The sequence below is a fragment of the Malurus melanocephalus genome, unplaced genomic scaffold (genome assembly GCF_030028575.1).
Source record: "Malurus melanocephalus ecotype Western Australia unplaced genomic scaffold, MMel_1.1 scaffold_675, whole genome shotgun sequence".
Classification (NCBI taxonomy): domain Eukaryota; kingdom Metazoa; phylum Chordata; class Aves; order Passeriformes; family Maluridae; genus Malurus; species Malurus melanocephalus.
Genome location: NW_026623907.1, coordinates 145,241 through 165,691, shown reverse-complemented (window position 1 = coordinate 165,691; position 20,451 = coordinate 145,241). Strand labels below are relative to the sequence as shown.

Here is a 20,451-nt window from a genome sequence, read left to right as displayed (position 1 = left end):
CCTCCTGGCTGGAAGCAATATGTGCAGGATGTGTTTCCTCGCTCAGTGGCTCGATGACCGTCACCTCAGCAAAATCCTCCACCGACTCCTGGAACTCYGGCAGGGAACGCCGGCCGTAGCGTTTGCCACCTTTGATGTACTTGGGCTGTGCTTCCGGGGASGAATCTGGGGAATTCAAGCACAAAACACATCAGGAGTGAGATTTTTGAGCTCTCTCGGGGCTGGTTTGGTTGGCAGAATTTTGAGCATGCGATTGCCACCGCCATTCACAGCGGACAAGCGCCAATGGCTGCTCCATCCCTGGATCCCTGCTCCATCCCTGGATCACTGCTCCATCCTGGACCCCTGCTCCATCCCTGGATCCCTGCTCCATCCCTCACCACAGCATCAGGACTGATGGCTAACAACTGGTTCTGCTCCCTGACAAAAAAGCTGCCACAAAGTACAACCAGAACCTCCTCTTCCTCACCCTTCCCCAACTCCCAGACCCAGTTAAGAGGAAAAACCCCTGAGCCTTGCCAAAGCCTTGGATGGAAAGTGCATTAGGCCTCCTCTCCTTGCACTAATCTCCATTAGCAGCACCAGGCAGGTTTAATTAGGGACAGGGTTGCACTGAGGCAGCTCAAGTCTCCAGATCCCGCAGACACCTGGGCGGCCACCGCTGCTTTCCGCGGATTTGAATTTCAGCTCCATTAAAAATGCCCAAACAACCGGGCAAGTGGAAAAAAATTGGGCAAGTCCGGAGTCTCTCGGGGGCCGACAGGAGCAGCTGATGTGGGCGACGCTGGGGCAGGTCCCAGCCTGTGCCGAGCAGCCAAAGCCAACTGCRGGATCTAAATAACCCTTTGGAGTCGTCATCTAATTACAGGGGCTCCGCATTCCCCGGCTCCAGCTTCCCCCAGCAAGCTCCTGCCTTTGGGGACTGAATTATCCAGGAGCACTGGCAGGCGAGGATCAAAACAAAAAATAAATAAGCACGTTTTGGGCTGTTTTCAGTGAGAATCCTYCGCCGTCTGGAGCAGGGGGCAAATTAAACCAAGGACCAAATTAACCAGGGATTCAATTAGGGGAAGGCTCCGTGCCACTCTTTGTCTCGATGTTTGCTAACCTGACTGCTGAAACCCCCCCAGGACTCCATCATCTTTTATTTTCTGCCACTCGCRGTGGCGAGAGCAGCAGCTTTTGAAAATTTTATTTGCAGAGGGCTCCGATATGAAAGAAAYGCAGGAGCGCAATACTAATAAGGCACGGGGAGGCTGACAAAGGAAACACGGAAAGCAGCGGGTCCCTAAACCCCCCTACCCAAATGCCTCCTCGGATAATATTCCTTCAGATACRGAAGAAAAGGCTTCAAGCTTGTTAGAGGGGGAAAAAAAAATATTCCACAACTTAGCTATGCAATGAATTATAAAATACACAGGGCCGAGGAGCGCTTTGATTCCCGCAGCCCCGCGCTCCATCCAGCTCTAGGGAACRAACCCAGCGCCCCTGTTTGAACAAGGCCATTCTAACAAGATTTGCTGCAGCTGGGACTCAGCACATGAAAGTTGGGCGATGGAGTGCGCCGATAGAAAAATCAGGAGGAGACAGGCTGATTAAGGAAGAGCCCCAGAACAAAAGCAAACCTTATCGCTCCTATTAAAGCCTGCCCGGTGGTGAACAATCTCCATCCAGCAGCTCTCTCTGAAATGCTAATATTTGTGGCGACTCATTCACCCAGTTATTTTCTCCCTCCCGCGCAAGGGAGGGCTGGGGGGCTTTGTTTTTCTTCTGAAATCATTTTTATTATTCCTAAGACAGAGCCGTACCTCCGTGCCCATCTGTCTTTGGAGAGAKGGAGGAGGGGGAGGAAGCTGGAATTCAGCAATAGCAAAGCCACGGCTGAATTTCCTTCTGGATTTCCTGAAGAATTCTGCTCCAGCCCTGTGTTTACACACTGCTGCAGGTGGAAATCCAGYGGTCTGGTGGAAGATCTCCCTGACCACAGCAGGGGGTTGGACTGAGATGGTTTTCAAAGCCCCAAACCACTGTGTGACTCTCTGAAACACGAGTGCCTTCAYGCTGTGCCCCCCTGCAAGCACGGGAATGGGAACAACAAGAGCATCTCCCCACTTTGGTGTTTTCAGCACTTGCAGGCTGGCAGCTGGTTTCTCTCTCTTTTTTCTCTCTCCTTTTTGCTCTGAGCATCCTGGCTGAGTTGTTTGCCTTTTGTAATTAAAGAACTGAAGAACATCCCCAGGAGGGGAAGGTGACCCTTCACAGCTTGARGAGAACAAAGTTTGCTCCTGCTTTGCTGTGAGTTTCAAACCAGCTGTGCCTGATCCCAGTTTGGCCTCCCTGAAATCCCATAATTCAGGCATCCCAAAATCCCATTTACAGAGCCAGGGTGCTTTGGTTAACCCTGGGTTACAGCTCTTCCCTCAGCCCCATCCCTGAGAGCACAAATCCCTCTCCATCCCAGCACCATCACCTCTCAGCCAGGTGTACAAATACCCCATTACCTGCAGCATACCCCAAACCTCCACATCTCCTGCTTTTCCAACCAAAATCCCAGCACAGCCCCTGGTGACCTTGCTGTTCCCACCATTCCCAGTATTTAGGGAATGCTGGACGCACATAAAAGCAAAACTTAGCCATCCATGCTTCCTGAACGCAGGAAGTTCAGTGATGAGCTGAACAGGTTTTCCTTCCCAGCCAAAACTGAGCAGGAAGGATTAGAGAATCATTAAGGCTGGAAAAAAACTTCATCAAGAGATCATCAAGTCCAACTTTAGATGGAAAGAGCTGCTCAACCCACATGTGTTTTCAGAGGCACAGGAGGARCCAGGAAGGAGATGCCAAAATCATTCCTTTCACAGCCCTGTGTGCTATTTATCCCCAAAAATGCCAAATATCCCCCCTGATCAGAGGGGAGGATGCTCTGGTACCCACTCCCCCCACCAGGAGCAAGGTGAGATGCTGCTGCTCCAACTCCCACTATTGTGTGGCTGACAAATCACCAAGAAAGGAGGAAAAAAGAGAAAAATAAAATAGGCTGAGCCCTCTCTGCTTCCTAAGGCATGGGCTTAGTAAAACTCACTGCAGAGCTGGTGCCTAATTAGACCCTGGGGTCTGATCTGCCCCTTGAACCACCCTTGGGCTGGGGGCAARAGGAGGAGGCTGAAAGAAGAAGCCTCTCACCTTCCTGCTCACTGCCCAGAGGGTTTGTGGCCCTCAAAGTGCCCCCTGAAATAAAACAACCCCCCTGAGCCTGTATTTCACCAGTCCCCCCTGATTTAAGAACCCATCAATTCTCTTTTTCTCGCTCCCCCTCGCCCATCCCGGCAGTGAAACCTCTCCATGGCTGGAGATTTASACTCGATTTTCTGCCTTTCTGCGCCAGATAAGTCATTGCAAAATCCTGCTCTGCCCTTACCATGGGGAGGGAAGGAGGGGGGCTCCCCTTGCCTGGGCCCAGCATCAAAGCCCTGGAGCGCAGACAAAAGGGGGTTTAGARCAGGAGGACCCTCATCCCACAATCCCAGCATTTCGAGGTGAAATTAATTTCTCTGCTGCTTAAGATTCGGAAGGGAGGGATGCTCCAACTGCTGGATCTGCTAAATCCTAATCCCCCAAGGCACCAGGTATGTCTGAACTCCTCCAAGCCCCTGTTTCATAATTCAGACTCAGAAATGGAGGCAGAGAGGAGCCATGGCTGGGTCACCACAACCCAAAATCAATGCTTTACCATCCAAAAATATTGTCTGTGCCTCAACCACTCTGGTTTTATCCAGGCACTGGTTTTATCCACTGAACAACCCTTCCCCCACGGATGGGGCCCTCCCAAAAGGCATCATATCCCCACCAGCTCCTCTTTGGGAGGGCAATTCTGTTGTCTCCAGCAGGAGAAGGGAAAAACCAGGCAGGAAAAACCCCAAACCCCCTCGTGACCACAGGGAGGATGGCGTCAAACTGCTCTTTAATTTCTCCTGGGTGTTCCTGTAATCCCGCACTGCACCCCGCTAATCCTTCCCTAGCCTGGCTTCCACGCACTTTTTATTTGCTATAATGGGCAAGAAAAAAACTGATTTTTTTTTTCCCCTAATCACCCACACAACTGATTTTATTTTTTTATCCTTTCCTCACTCTTTAAGCAATTTTATTGTCCCCTTTTACTGCTGCAGTAACCCATGGACAAAGAGCAGTGGTGGCAGCAGCACCCAGCCCGGTCCCACRGTCTCAAGAGCTAAAACAGTGATTATTTTAAACCACATCCAAGCCTTTTTTTGTGCTTTTCCTGGAATCTCCCCGTCCCTCTTCCCATCAGCCTGGCCAGCTGATGCTCTGGGTCACAGCTGGGGCTGTGTCCCCTTACTGCCACCCTCGAGGGGACACAGCTGATGGCAGCACTGGAACTCTGCYTGCCTCGCTTTCCAGGGCTGCTTCCCAGGCAGAGCGCCTGCAGCRCCATCCTCCCTGCCAGTCTTCCCTCTGCAAGAGGAATTCAGCCTCTTTGCCAAGGGGAAAAAAAAAATAATATAAATATATCAGCTGCTCTCTGCAAGCCTGAGCGCTTCTCCCACCTGCTGCTTTCTCCCAAAATGAGGAAACCCCATTGGCTGCTTCTGTGGGAACTGCAGCGCTTTTGGTTCCTTGTCCCCAGCCCAAGGTCCTGCTGTGACMCCAGGGCACTGTCACAGAASCAGTYTGGRTGGAAGRGACCTTAAAAATCATCTCCTCCCACTGTCCCAGGCTRCYCCAAGYCCCAATGTCCAGCCTGGCCTTGGGCACTGCCAGGGATYSAGGGRCAACCACAGYTTCTCTGGGCACCCTGTGCCAGSGCCTCCCCACCCTCACAGAGAACAATTCCTTCCCAATAACCAACCTAAATCTGCCCTTTTYCAGCTTAAAACCATTCCCCCTTGTCCTGTCACTCCACTCTTGTCAATAATCCCATTCCCTGTTTCTTTTTGCCTCCCTTCTGGAAGGGGCTATAAGGTTTTCCCAGAGCCTTCTCCTCTCCATCCGAACGATCCCAATTCCCTCAGCCTTTCCTCACAGCAGAGGGGCTCCATCCCTCTGTGCCTCCTCTGAACTCYATCAGCTCCACATCCTTCCTGCCACCCCCAGCTCCTTGTCCAAGCTCTCCTCCCTGAGCCGGGAGCATCTGTGGGGACAAGGACATGGGATTCCCCTTCACTGTGACCTCCCCAAAACCCCCAGACCCCAATGACCATCCCATAACCCCCAGTGACCATCCCATAACCCCCAGTGACCATCCCATAACCCCCAAACCCTAATGACCACCCCACCACCCAAATCCCCAGATCAAACCCCACCATCCCAGCACACAGCCACTTCCTTCCAGAGCAAACTCCCCCAGACACAGCAACAGCTTTAAAACCCCTGCTTCACCCCCCTCCCTGATCCCCCCCAAATTAAATTTTCATTTAAATGATACGATTTAGAGCTCTTAACTCAATTTTTCCCAAGCCTGGGGCGGGCTGGAACACCAGCATTTCCCCACTCCCTGACAGTTTGACACCAGCAGCACAAAGCAGCTTGTTCTCCAAATCTCCAGTTTGATCTAAATTAAAAGAAGCAAAGACTTTGGCGTTAACCAACCTGTCAAAACGCATTAAAAATAAAATGCCTGCCAGGCCTGCCTGTCTCTGCCTCCCTACCTGCACCCCCTGCCCTTTGATTTCCTGCCACTCCAAGCCCAGCTGACAAATGTGTCCCCAAGGAGGGCTCTCCAGCTTCGCTCACCGTTTCCCTCACGATAACCCCAAATTTAGCCATTCCTGTAAGATTTATTTCCATTTCAATCAAGCTGGAGCTCCTCAGCCATATGATTCCCCAATAAATGCAGGATGCTGGATTAGTTCTGGCTCGCTGGGGTGCTGGGTGTGCCTTCTGCTCCACGCCAGCTCCTTTCCGAGGGATGGGAGCAGATCCAACCTGATGGAGATTCCCCCGTCACCCCCGAGCACCCACTCAGAAATTCCATTAAGGGTCGCCCCTCTCTCAGCTTTGAGAGCTTTRGAAATGAGAGGTGGAAAACAAAAACAATCCATCAATCCCACCTCTCCAAGCCCGTGGTTTTTGCAGCCTATTTAAAGGGGAAAGGTGTAATTTTGCTGGCAGGCTGCTTTCTCTCAAGTGGGATGCTCTAGCTGAGATTGAYGCTGCTGGAGAGGAAACCTGGAGTTTCCCTCTCCCCCTTTGCTGAGCTGTTCCTTCCTCAGGGATTTCACTGTCCTGCTGCTGCAAGGACAGGATTAGGGATTTACATACAGGTGTGACACCAGCTGGAGCTGCAGGGCTCAGCCCTCGGTGTGGCCCCACAGCTCCCAGTGCTCCCAGTCCCTGCTGCACACTGGGCTGGAACCTGATTGCCTGCCAAGGAAAGTCTAAAAAAAAAAAAAAAAGCATTTTCAAGGCACACTGAAACAAAGCAAGGGAAAACAAGGACATTGAGGACTCACAAAACTGTGCCTGGGTCCCTGGAAGAGTTCAGGGCCAGGTTGGATGGGGCTTGGAGCAGCCTGGAATAGTGGAAGGTGTCCCTGCCCATGGCTGGGATGGAATGAGATGGGATTTAAGGTCCCTTCCTGGGACTTCCAAACCATCCTGGAATTCTCTGACCATCCCCAATCTGTTTTTTTAAGGGGTTCATTTGTTCAGAACACCTCTGGAGCAGCCTGAGTGTTTCCTGGCAGAAATACAGAGAAGCTCCCCACGTCCCGCTCCTCTCAGACACAAGAAAACAGAACAGACTTTAAAAACATAAAAATCAACACAATTCCAGCTGGGAAAAAATCAACACAATCCCATTAAATCAGCCATTTCACTGCCTGGCCACAACTCTCTGCTCCTACAGCATCTCCAGCCACCAAGAGTGGTGGGGGACAGAGAGACCTGAGCCCATGTCACACCCATGGGACATCCWGAGCATCTGAGTGGGGTGGAACTGTCTGCTCACAGCCACCCTGTGTCTCTCCAGGCATTCAGATCCTGGGAATGGCATAGAAATATCTGGAGGCTCTGAAAACACTTGGGTACAGGCTCCAAAACAGACCTCAACTCCCTTTTCTCCCAAGATCAGTCTTTTCTGCTTGGATGGCCAATCTCAGCAATTAAAAAGCATTTTCTCTTTTAAAAGATTCTTCAGTGGGAGTCACCCACAGCTGCTTTGCCAATAGAAATGGAATTTTTTAGGAAATTTGAGTCTTTACCTGGTTCTTGGAAGTGCTGTTCATTGGACAGGGTTCTGGATAAGATGAGGATAAGTGCTTCTTTAAACTGATCAAAGTGGACCTGTGGGGAAAAAAAGAAAGAAAGAAAAGAGGAAATCAGGTGGTGCAGAGTGAAATATGAGGGCAATAATCCGGAGAGAATCAATAGGAATCACTGAGATCACCAYGCCTGCACCAACAGACTCAGCAAGGGCACGAAGGAATCCTGGAGAGGTGACAGCAGGAGACATGAGCACACAGCCAGCACCTCTGGGAAAGAATTATTGCTRTGACAGAATGACCCAGAGCCACTGATTCCATGCACTGGTTGGCTTTTTCCATCGAGCAAGAAGCTGAAATAATATATCCAAAGGAGCAGGGAGAATATCCATTGCTGGAGGTGACCTGGCCAGGGTTGGTGGCTCCTACAGTGAGACCATTCCTGGTCAGGGGTGGGGTATTCCACTGTGGAAATGCTCCACTGCCCTAATTCAGCTTCAAAAACCACTCCTCAGTGTGAATGGCAGAACAATCCCTTCCTTCCTAGGGCAGCCCCAGTTCCTGTAGGGCTGAACCAGAAAAAGGGAAAAAGCAGAGGGATGATCCTGACATTGAGGGGTTTTTTTTTCCCCCCCCCCTTTTTCCATCTGTGCCTTCCTGGAAAGGCTCAGGAGCAGCCCCAAGGAGGCTACAGCATCCTGGCCAGCCATGCTGGGGAATGTCAGCAATTCCAGCCCTGGGGGGACACGGGGACCCAGGGACAGCTGGAGTGGCCATTTGACGTGGGTCAGCGGCCAGGCACAGCCGCCTGCTACCGTTTCTTTTGGCTAAATAAATCTGGGAAGAATTTTTAGCGTGGAACGAGGGATTTTGTATTTAAAGGAACCCAGAGAGGCTGCTCTGGCTGGCAGAGAGAGAACACAGAGCTGCGGTCAGAGGGGTTTTGATATAGCCAAGTTCAGATCTGAACCTCTTCAGTTGTTTTTTGGGGTCAAGCAAGCTCAAAAAAAAGCCAACAAGGTGGGTAATGTGAGACATTGGGAGACAGAGGAGCACCTCATGCCACGCCAACCCCCACTGCAGCTTTAAACGTTTTTAAACTTGATTTTAAACACAATTAAAAATATGTTCAGCAAAGAAGCTCATCAGGAACGCCTTCATCTGAATGCTAATTGCTGCCATCCATCTCCAAACACGGGTGCACTTCAGAAAGGACAGTTTACAGAGAGAGCAGAATTTCCCCGATTGAAAGAAAACTTGACATTTAGACTAAATGAGGATGAATAAAAGATGAGGGTGTTCGAATTACAGGTTCCCTCCCCACGGGATCCTCTTAGGAAAGGAACAGTGACAATGGACAGGGCCAGTCCCCGGGGCTGGGTTTGGATGGGACCTCACAGCAGCAAGAAATAAAATTCACTCTGCATCCCTCACGCAAAAACATGGAATTAAATAAATTTAAACCATCTGGGCAGGTGTGCAGCAGTCCTGACATCACCTGCCCTGCATGGTGAGCTCCATAACTCGTGGCTGCACCCAGGAGGAGGAGGAGGAAGGGCTGAGCCCTCGTTCCCTGCACAGAAACAAGTGGCCCTGGCCCCACAGTGACACCAGGATGGCACCACGACATCCAGAGGATCTCCATGGAATATTGGGGTGTGGAGCAGGCTGTGGCCATCCTCCTCTGCTGCATAGGAGAATTTCAGTGCAAATCAGCAGCTCAGGGACAAGCACAGGGGTTTCCAACTGCTGTCCTCACTCTAGAGGTGGAGCCCCAGCTGGCAGAGGAGATTTTAAACCAGGATGGGCCAGAGGTTCTCCCAACACCAGCTAACCAGCAAAACCAGTCTGTGGTGCACGTTTGACCTTGGATGCTGCACGTCTGTGCACAGAGAGGGCCTGGAGAGTTAGAGAAACACCACTGATAACATCAGAGCTGGGCTGGAGCACAAGGCCGGCGAGGCAGCTATGGGGCAGCAAAGCCAGAAACGCTGCAGAAATCCTCCTGGGAGGGTGGGGAGACACTGGCACAGATTCCCCTGGATCCCTGGAAGTGTCCAAGACCAGGCTGGACGGGGCTCGAAGCAGCCTGGGATAGTGGAAGGTGTCCCTGCCCATGGCACGGGGTGGAACAGGATGAGCTTTAAGGTCCTTTCCAACCCAAACCACTCTGATCCCATGATGGCATTTTGGTGTTGCCCATTTGTGGACCTGCTCATGGGGGTCTCTCAGCAATCTGGGGCTGATCCCAAGCAGCCAGGCACCAGTGAGGGGTTTGAAGGGTGATGTACAGCATGCTGTGGTGTCCACTCAGGATCAGGGATGGGACACACAGCCCTGCAAACCCCACAGCCAGATCAGCACCCRGAGCCAACTAAACTGCCCAGGGAGRAGGATTTTCCCAGAAGGAGTCAATCAAAGCACACAASACAAACACACCGAGAGAGGCACTGCCAGCCCAGCCCAGCCTCCCCATGGCAATCGGGGACCCACCAAGGCTGTGGCAGCCCCAGCTCTCACCGCCCCCTTGGAGCTGTGACTTGCTGAGCACTGAAAGCACTGTGTGCCCATGCCAAGGCACCCGCTGCTCCCCGCTGTGTCCCCGCCGTGTCCCCACCGTGCAGAGCGCCTGGCACACCCAGGACATGCCGGTGGCTCCCTCCAGATACCCATCCTTGAATCCAGCACAGCCCCGTTCCCAAAGTGATGTCCCTGTCTGCAAACTCMCTCCAGCTGAGGCAAACAGAAGGGGAAGAGGGGGTGAGGAAGGCAGAGAATTGTGGAATATCCTGAATGGGAAGGAACCACAAGGGTCAGAGTCCAACTCCTAGCCCTGCCCAGACTCCCCAACAATCCCCGCTGTCCATCCCTGGCAGCGCTGTCCAAATGCTCCTGGAGCTCTGGCAGCCTCGGGGCCGGGACCATTCCCTGGGGAGCCTGGGCAGTGCCCAGCACCCTCTGGCACAGATCTTTCCCTAATCTCCAGCCTAAACCACCCCTGGCACAGCTCCAGCCATTCCCTGGGTCCYRACAAGCCGATCSTGCAGTGACACCSGAGCAGGRSAGCCTGGTACCCAAAACCCCACAGCGCACGGGGGCACAGCATCACTGGGGGCACAGAGGGAGGAYRTTGTGCCAGAGGACCCRGGCAGKGGCACTGCAGGGAGCTGGCAGTGAAATCCCACCCCACGGTGTCCTTGCTTTGAGCTGGGAATGCAGGAGTGCAGGTGAAACCTGAGCTGCCCATCCCTGCCCAAGGACAGTGCCAAGGAYGGGCCCTGCGCAGGGCCTGGAGGTGCCCAACTCTGCAGAATCCCAGAAGATTTGGGATGGAAGGACCTTAAATACCATCCTATTCCACCCTTGCCATGGGCAGGGACACCTTCCACTAGCCCAGGCTGCTCCAAGCCCCATCCAACCTGGCCTTGGACACTGCCAGGGACTGACACCATCCCTGTACATCACCCAGGCCCATGAGCTGTGTCCCCAGAACACCACCGTGAGTTTGCTGCTAATTAAAGGGCACAGAGAGGGCAGACAGACAGGCACATCCACACCCATCCCTGCCTCCTGCTGTCAAGGATGAGGGCAGACAGCTTTCCTGAGGAATCCCAGGAACTGCTGCAAGTGTCACTTCCAAATGGAATCCTGTGAGGAAAACAGTTCTGGGGTGGTTTGGCTCTGCCACAAATCAGGGCAGGATTCACACCTCCACATCAGACCCCATTAACCCCAAACCATCACAGGGAGGGGCAGCACATCCAGCCCCTCTCAGGATGCCAGCTCAGCTCCCAGYCCCTGCCCCTCGGAACAAGGTGATCTTTAATGTCCCCTTCCCACCCCATTCCGTGATCCCAGAGCATTCATCCCCAGAGCAGAGCCCAGCACAAAGGCAAGCACGTGGCCCCACAGAGCTGCCCCCAGCACACAAAACCTTCCCCCGCAGCCCCCCTGCCATAAATCCTGGTCCCTGGACAAAGGCTGGACCATCTGCAGCGAGGGGCTGYGGGCAGGTGCAAGAAGTCTGYRCTCAGGGAGCAAAGTGTTGGCTGCTGCTCCCCCAGGAGGAGCTTCCTAGGAAACCCCAAAGACCCCGAGCTGTTAAACCTGGCTGGTGCTCTGACATGGGCCATTGCTGCTGCTGCTGCTAACGAGCACCAGGGAAACAAAGATTATCCTGAGGCTCCAGTGCAGGTTGGAARGGAGAATCATCCCCAAAGACAAAGRGGGAATGARGTAAAATGGGAAGCTTGGTGACCTSGGATGGCCTGCAGGGACAGAGCTCTGGGCTGGGATGGGGTGAGGGTGACCTCAGGGGGGTTTTGGTGCCCTGGGCAGCTGTGACAGCCACATCTGCCCTCCCTTSCTCTCTGTGCCATCCCACAAGTGGCAAAGCCAGGTGATAGGATTAGAGGAAATGKCTTTAAGCTGAAGGAGGGAARGTTTAGATTGGATGTTGGGAAGGAATTATTCCCTGTGAGGGTGGGGAGACCCTGGCACAGGGTGCCCAGAGAAGCTGTGGCTGCCCCTGGATCCCTGGAAGTGCCCAAGGCCAGGCTGGATGGGGCTTGGAGCAACCTGGTCCAGTAAAAACCATCCCTGCCCACAGCAGGGGGTGGCACTGGATGATCTTTAAGTTCCTTCCAACCCAAACCACTCCACGAATCTTTGATGACAGAATCCGAGTGCCAGGTGCTCAAGACAACGAAGCAGCACAGASGTCTCTGGTGCTCCAGAAAATGCCACACTGCAATTCCAAAGGTCAGCAACCTCTGCCTGGATGCCTCCCTGCTCTGGCACCACTCACTGTCAGCAGAAGAGCTGCAGCCCCAGGGCAGGCGAGGAAGAGGAGGGAAAAGGAAAGATCCCTTTGTTGGTTAAAGGAATTATTCTGTTTGTGAAAGCTGTAGTTTGATCAGAAATTGGAGTCGGGATGGCTGCTCGTCTGCTCAGAGCCCTGACTGCCCTGTTCCACATTTTTCTGATGTTAATGAGCAGTGATGGGATTTCAGGGTGATTTCCAGGGAAGGCTCTGATGCACTCCTAGCACGGCGCGCCGGGAAAGGCCTAACGCCGAGCACAAGGACAGGAGATCCCCCCAGGGCCAACGGCTCCTGCTCCGTGCCCGGGCACTGAACTCCAGCAAGGCACAGCCACAAAGGAAAAACAGCTCTGGGAGCCACCAGSACCATGCAATGTGGGCAAAGGTGGCTCAGACAGCACCTCCTGAGTGGGACAATGTTCCCCACCCCACAGAAACGTGCGTGGCAGCACATGGCACCGCCAGTCTAACAACAGCCTGAGCCAGTGCAAATCACAGGCTCCAGCCTTGGATTTAGGTCCTTGTCGCGTCCCAAGGGGCTCAGAGCTTGTGCAAGCACCTGGTGAGCTGGTTTGGGCAGGTGACCCAGGCCAGCAGCACCAGGAACCAGTGCCTGGGGCATGGGCATGGTGTGAGCTGAGCGCTGGCACAAAGACAGGCAGCACCTGGCACCTGCTCTGGCCCTGGGCACCGGGAGAGCACACCAGGGCACGAGGCTCAGCCTGAAGTGGTGGGGTCTGAGTTTCAGAGCCCCTCCAGTCAGGGCAGACTCAGCAGCTCCCCTCCCTGTCATCACCGATTCTCCTCTTGGAAGTCACCCCGTGCCCACCCCACTGAACAGAGTAGAGCAGCCCCAGAGCCTCAGGAACGTTGGATACACACAAATCAGAGCCATCAGTCCCTTCCCAAAACCACCCCATGCACACAGGCACCACCTGTCTCCCCAGCCCCCACCTCCCCCTCCATCTCCCCGATCCTTACCCTGCCTAGGAGGTTTCCTTGGAGCAGGGTCTGTTGTAGAGCCGGGGCCACCTCCTCCAGGTGCAGCATGTGGCAGAGGTCAGTGAGCTCCTCCTGGCCCAGGGAGCCCGTGCCCGTGCTGTCGAAGCTGTCGAAGAGCTCCTTGAGGCGAGCTTCATACTGGTCCTGCTCAGCTTCATCCATCCCATAGCCTGCCACGCTCACCTGTGGGRAGACACCGGCCAGGTGACCATCGGTGGGACCCAGGACAGCAAAAAACCTCCTCGTGGGAGCTGCCCACGAGGCTGATGAGGCCGTGCTTGGTCACTTTAAATGCTCCACCACTGCCCCAGTCTCTCCCACCCCACTGGGGTAAGAAATCTCACAGCAGAAGGACGGAAGGGAGAAAACCTGCAGAGCCAAACCCTGGGAGGGGACAGCGCAGGTGGCTGGGCCAGCCCCGTGGCAGGTCCCTGCGTGCCACCTCACCAGGCTCAGCTGAGGTGCTGCAGGGGAAAATCATTCCCTTGAGCTCCACTGATCCCAGGTGTGGCAGGTGATGCTGGGGTGAGAGGATAAACAACCACCCCAGAGCTGCAGGGAGTGCAGTGGGGGCTCTGCCTGGGGAGGGGAGAGCAGAGACCCCAACCCAAACCCTTCATGCCAGCCAGCCACAGTGCCCACCCCCTGTTTGGGCACAACGCACCCCCTGTGCCAAAGATGGGACCAAGGAATCCTTCAGGCTGGAAAAAAAAACCCTCCAAAATCGACTGGAGCTGTTGAGCCCTGAAATTTCCCATCTAAAAGGAAGGATTTGGCTGGATCTGTTTGCCCAGGGCTCTGGGCTGGCTTGGGGTGGGAGCAGTGTCACCCAGTGCCACCATACAGCTTCGGTGTGGACGTGCCATCATCCTGGGACATGACAGGYGCTGCCACCACCCTCACTGCGAGCACAGAGTGACCACTGGCACTGCAGGACCCTGGTGTCCCCTGGACCCACCTGGGCATCCCGGGGTGCCTGGGCAGCCTCAGCCACATGTCCCCAAACAGGGGTCCCACCCAAGCCCCCTCTGATGCCCACAGGGTTCTGGTGGCTGCCTTTGACCCCAGCAGTGCTCCTGGACATCTCAGAACGGGCAGAGCTGCTTTAGCTGCAGCCCAATGCCACCCCAGAAAATCGGAAATCTCCAGGGCAGCGCTGCCCAGCCGTGCCCTTGATTTCACTGCAGCAGGAGCAGATGCCAAGGCAGAGCATCCTGGGGATGCCACATCTGCTGAGGGAGGCAGGGCCCATGGGACAGGGACAGCCCAGCCTTCCCCCCACACTGCCACGGACAAGGATGACCACGGACAAGGATGACCACGGACACTCCAGAGGGTGGACAAAACCCCTCCACCTGAGCATCACAATCTCCCAGTCCCGTTTTTTTCCCCCAAACCCCTCCTGAGCTGATTTCTCCCGGCACCCCAGCACTGTGGGGAGGAGGGAAGGAGCCGACACGTTCAACCTGGAGCACAGACAAGGCAGCACCCAAAATCTCAGGTGCCTGCGAGCAGCAGGAAGGCAGCAAACTCGTTCCCATTCCCACACAACAACCCCATTTCCCACCTGCACCCCCAGGGCTCGGATCTGGKGTCAGGGAGCCCTCCCTGCACATTCCAGCGGCCCCAAAACTCMCAGCCGAGCCTCCAGCAAAGGTGACTCCACCCCACAGAGCTTCCCAAGCATTTCTGAACCTCTTATCTCCAGGGTCAGCCACCTCCTGCCCTTCCCCCTGAGATGTCTCCAGCACTGACCCTGCTGCCAGAACCAGTTTGCCCAGTTAGACAGCGCAGAGAGCCGAATGCCACATCCCTGCTGCCACAGGGATCACCCCCTCCRTGCCACAAAAACTCACCCTGGGCAAACCCAGATGGAGAAATCATTGGGGAGCCCATAAAACCAGCGAGGAGCACACAATTCCCAAAGGAAAAGAGCATCAGGTGTGCGCTCCCCACCTCACACAGCCCAGGGGAGGTTTGGTGAGGGCACCGCGGCCATGGCACCCTCACACATCCCCWCAGCGAGCGACACCCGCAGCTCAGCGGGCTCCACCAGCCCTGGGAARAATTTCCGCTCCCCGGCACATAAAATATCGAAAATCTGAGCAGGGGAAAGCCGAGGCCGGTGCCTACCTGCGGTCAGCGAGCGGCGGGAGCTGCCGGCAGCCCGGCGGGCCCGCAATCCTGCACAACCTCCATCTTAGGCGGGCGGCTCCGGCACGCAGCCGGCTGCGCAAGGTGACCCAAGATGCCTACTCTACTCCCGCYTGAATTATTCAGCAGCGCTTCCACGGCGGGGAAAACCAGCCAGCCTCCTACCTGAGGAGACGGCGGGAGGAATAATGGGGACAGCGGCCACAGAGCCGCCGGCACCCGCGGGGGAAGGGGCGGCACACAAAGCCCGAATTACAGCCCGGCCTTTCATCTCCGCTCCAGATGGGCCAGCAGCTGAGATCCCAGGGCGGGTGGGATAATAGGGGAGGGCGGCAGCTGAGCGAGGGATCCCCCGGCCCCGAAAGGAGGARGAGGAGAGGGGCCGGTCCCTGCACGGGGCATCACTTTGTTCAGATTTATTGCTGGCTTTTCTGCGTGGTTTCAAGTCCCACAGAATGACCAGCGCTGAAAAGTGCAGATTTAGGAGAGTCCCCATGGCGTAATTCCTCGTTTCTGTTCTCCTTATTACCAGCCCGGGGAAGSCAAGCGCTCCGGGATGATGATGATGAGATGAGGAAGTTTTCACCGGCGTTTCTTTCCTGCCTTTAAATCCACCCCCTCCTGAGAGCCAGATAACCTTCACAGCACACAATGTAAGGGCCTGCCAGCACTAAACTCTCGGCTAAATTTAACTCAAACAATATAGGCTTAARCAGTAATTACCGCTTCGCATATTAAGCGCCTGGAATCAATATCAACTTTAGCCCGGAGCTAATGAAGACACAGATTACCTGGTCAATCAATGGCATCGGCAAGTAAAAACACCACAATTAGCACAATTACCTTTTTTTTTTTTTTTTTTAGAGGGGAGGGAAACAGTATGAATTATAGAATACCAGAATGACTTTGGGTTGGAAGGGACTTGAAAAGCCATTTAATTCCAACTCCCTGTCATGGGCAGGGACAATTTCTACTTGATTAATTAAAAAGAAAAAAATCCCATTTGCTGCAGCACAAGAGCGCGAGATGGAGATTTTAGGGATGCTCTGCTTGGATGCCCCCATGGACTGCATGACCAACCAGGGCTACCTTGCCTTTATCCCAACCTGCCCTCTGTGGAAGTCATCACCTCCAACAGACGGAGGAAAATGTTGTTATTGCTGCTACTCTTGATCTCCTCGACTCAAATGAGGGCCTGGCAATTAGTGGTAATTACCCAGGGCGACAGCATCCTGTGGCCACCTCCAAGACACAAGCACCCACTCCTTGRGATGTCACTGCTCTGGAGTGTCCGGAGAGCACGGCCACGTGTGGGCACTTTAAAGCAACTTTCCTTTCCCGCTGCACTTGTGAAAAGGAGGGTGATGTGAACACAAGTGGCAAAAGCCACCAGGATCCCGGTTTTTAATCGTGGGGTTTATGTGAGGTGCCCAGCAGCCACCAAAACCAGACCACTGAGCCAGAGGTGAGGTTGTCTCACGCTCATTATCTTCCTCCCCTAATGAACCATCTCATCCATCACAGTGGCAGCTCTGCTGAATCACAGAATGACCTGAGCTGGAGGGACCCACAGGGATCATGGATCCAAACCTGGCCTTTCACAGAAACCCCAACAATCCCCCCTGTGCATCCCTGGCACAGGGAGCTCTGGCACCCTTGGGGCCGGGACCATTCCCTGGGGAGCCTGGGCAGTGCCCAGTGCCCTTTCCTGATACCCAACCTAAACCCACCCTGGCACAGCTTCATGCAGTTCCTTCAAGTCCTGTCACTGGTCCCCAGACAGAAGAGCTCGGTGCCCTGTCCCTGTGCACACCCCAAAACCCCCACACCGTGTCGGGGCAATGGTGCAGCTCAGCCCACCCTGTGACACCCCATCCTCTCTCGGAGCAGCGGCTCCACAAAGGGTCACACCGAGAAACCGAAGGGAAAGGGGAAAACAAAACCCAAAAGGACAATGAAGCACCTAAACGTCAGTAAATCACTTGACAGCACGCCCAGCTCTTCAAGGGTCACCACCAGAGTCAGCCTTACAGCTGGCGGTTCCTCCTCCCCATTGACCACGCTCATAATTTCCCCTCTCCCCATGCACCCCAAAACACCCCCAGACCCTCCAAAGTTGGCAGAGAGCAGCGATTTCTGTTAACCAAGCTCCACTCCAGATTAGCAGAGCAGCGATGGCGTATAAAAGCACTATAAATTTATGTAAAGAGCTTCAAAAGCAGCGCAGCRGTTTGAATATTCACGCCGGCCCGGTATTTGCATTGTAATAGGGCTTTTCACTCGCAGCCTTCCCTCCGTAAGGAAAAACAAAGCGCCCATCTGGTTTGATTTTGCAAATCGGGCTGGAGTCGCTCTGMAGCAACTCGGGGAGCCCCGGGTGCGATAAAGCCCAAGGTGGAAGCACAAAGCTGATTATTTCAGAAGTAAACAAAGCGAGCCGGTAATTTATCCAGCGACGCTTCGCGCGCCGGGAAATGAGGGATTCGGTAATTCCCGCGGAGCTCGGAGCTGAGCCGGCCCCGRTAAACCCGGGCCGTGCTGAATCACGGCGATAACGCGTCCATCGCCTCCCCTCGGCTCCGTTTTGGGGAGCAAGAGAGRGAGAAGAGCAGGATACACCCGACCTGTCACCCACCTGAACTGTCACCCACCCACCCAGCAAAATCCCAGCACCGGAATCTCCCAGGCTGTGGATTTGGGCTTTCCTGGCTCCCAACCTCGGCTCCATCCTCCCAGGGATGCTCCGAAGGAGACGGGCCCGCGGTTGGTGACCAGACAGCAGATGCTGTCTGCCACCCTGGTGACAGCGAGAGCTTTGCCGATGACAAAACAACCGCTGTTAYGAATTCCTCCAGCCACAGCCGGCTGCTTCCAGGACTCGGCCCGGGGAGAGTGGTCCAGAAGCCGCTCGCAGCGGTTGGAGCGTCTCTCCGGGGACAGGGATGGGGTGCCCTTGGCAGGAGGGCACTCGGTACCTGTCACCCCGCGGGACCACTGCCACCGGAGCAAAGGGGACCTTGGGGGCTTCGGCGTGGCACGCACTGCCAGACACCCCCAAAACCGCCATCGAACCCTCCGGCTACAACTCCCTACCCCCATCACCCCCTTCCTCCAGCATCCCCCTAATTCCAGCACCCAGCATCTCCTCCTCCTCTCCAGCATCCCATTCCTGCAGCCTCGCCCCCTCCCCAGAGCCCCTTCCCCGGGCACCCACCTCGCCGCTGCGCCCCGTCCCCGCCGGCCCGTCCCGGCGCCCCGCACACGCGGCCGCCCCGCCGGGAAGGGACGGGAAGGGAAGGGGCGGGCTGCGCCCCGGCACCGCCCGCGGAGGAGGGACCGGGCGGACGGCTCTCCCCCCGCAGCCCGGGGCTCGCTGCTGCCGCTGCCCCTTTTCCTTTTCCCGCAGCCACCCCCGCTCCCGTCCCGGCCTCACCGGCTGCCGGTGCCCGCGGGCGCGGCGGGGCTGGCGGAGCGCTCGGAGCGTTGCGGAGCCGGGGGAGGCGCCGCGTTCAAATGCGGCCGCGTTTATTGGGCCGAGACTCGGGGGCGGCCCCGGGGGTGCGGGGCGGCCCCGGGGCGGGGGGACCGGCGGCCTTTGTGCGGCACCGCCCGGGAACGCCCCCCGGCTCAGGGGACAGCTGCGGGGGTCTGCCGGGATGTCCCGCACTCCTGCGGCACCAAGATGTCCCCGCTGTTCTGCACCCGAGTGGCATCACCCCAACTTCCTGTTGTCACGTCCCCCAGAGTGGCATCACCCCAACTTCCCTCTGTCGTGTGCCCCGGGATGGCATCACCTCAATTACACGTTGTCCTGCTCCTCAGGACAGCATAACCCCGGGTCCCCAATGTCCTGGCATCATCTCGGTTCCCATCATCCTGCACTCSGGGGACATCATCCCGGCTCCCTGCTGTCCTGCATCCCAGGGTGGCACCACCATGGTCCTCACTGTCCCACACCTCAGGGTGGCATCACCCGGCTCTTCAATGTCCCGTCCCTTCAAGTGGCATCATCTCAGTTCCTGTCATCCCACAGCCCAGAGTGGCATCACCCCAACTSCCCAGCGTCCTGTTTCCCAGGGTGACATCACCTCGGTTTTCATCATCCCACAACACAAGGGGTCATCACCCTGAGTCCTTGTCACCCCAAGGTGACATCACCCTGGCTCCCCGCTGTCCTGTCCCCTAGGGTGGCATCACCCCGGCTCCACACTGTCCTGCCCCCCAGGGCACATGGCCCTGCAGCTCCTCGTTGTCCCAAAAAAAACCACCAGCACGTCACTGGGCTACGCCACACCTGAAGGTCACAGCAACGCATCACCCCACTGTCCCCCACCCTGGGGACATGGCACCCCATCTCCCTGCTCCCCGTGGCACCCATCCCAGCACCGGGGGTGGCTCTGCACTGTCCCACCCGTGCCCCTCACTCGCTTTGGGGGGTGACAAACCCCGGGACCACCCTCTGCTACAGGGGAGCCCTGGGGAAGTGGCACACAACCCACAGGCTCCAGAGAAACCCCAAACCTCATTTAAAGCTCGGCAATCCCGGCTGGAGCCGGAGCCGCCGCCCGCCCACGCTCCTGCTCAGCGCCAGCCGAGCCGCGGGAAGCCGSCGGTCCCCGGGGCTTGTGGATTCTCTGATGGCTAATGAGGGCTTCCACCCACGCTGCAATCCGCTCTCGAGCAATTGCATGAGCTTATTTTGCTGCGCTTTTTTTGGGGTGAAAATGCCTGGGGGAAGATGACTTTTTAGACTTCTTCCCCTTTTTAAGGCGGCTCGGCTCTGCAGGTTYAAGATACTTCGTGGGGAGGAGCGAGGGGAACACAAAAGCCTCACGCGGGGCTGCGTAAGTATTCTTCAGATCAGAAATTTGATCTAAAAACCCCACGAGATCCCACAACAGAGCCATGGGTGGGTTTGCCACATGGTCCCACCGGCTGGTGACAAGGACGTCTGGGACATGTGAGGAAACAGAGCAAAGAGCTTCAAAAATATTGGAATAAAATATTGTCATAAAATATTGTCATAAAATATTGTCATAAAATATTGTCATAAAATATTGTCATAAAATATTGTCATAAAATATTGTCATAAAATATTGTAAGGAAATACTGTGAAAATATTGTATAAATATTGGAATAAAATATTGGAATAAAGTATTTCGGAGTTGCTCTTTGGCACATCACTTGGCACGGCACTGCCACCTGCCCCGGGGGCAGCGCTGTGGCTGTGGGACATGGCACAGTGTCCCCCAGCAC

The 20,451-nt window shown here is 55.4% G+C and overlaps 1 protein-coding gene across 5 annotated transcripts in view; it reads right to left on the bottom strand.

Moving 5' to 3' along the window:
• The window catches only part of NIN (ninein), a 57,751-nt gene extending 39,285 nt beyond the window's left edge, over positions 1-18,466 (bottom strand). For all 5 annotated transcript variants that reach the window (XM_057384005.1, XM_057384006.1, XM_057384009.1 and 2 more), the window contains exons 1-4: positions 18,410-18,466; positions 13,021-13,224; positions 7,218-7,299; positions 2-165 (exon numbers count right to left, since the gene is read on the bottom strand). In XM_057384005.1, coding sequence (XP_057239988.1) covers positions 2-165; positions 7,218-7,299; positions 13,021-13,203 — 429 coding nt within the window. In that variant the 5' untranslated portion in view covers positions 13,204-13,224; positions 18,410-18,466. The remainder of the gene's footprint in view (position 1; positions 166-7,217; positions 7,300-13,020; positions 13,225-18,409) is intronic.
• Between the last annotated feature and the right edge of the window lie 1,985 nt (positions 18,467-20,451).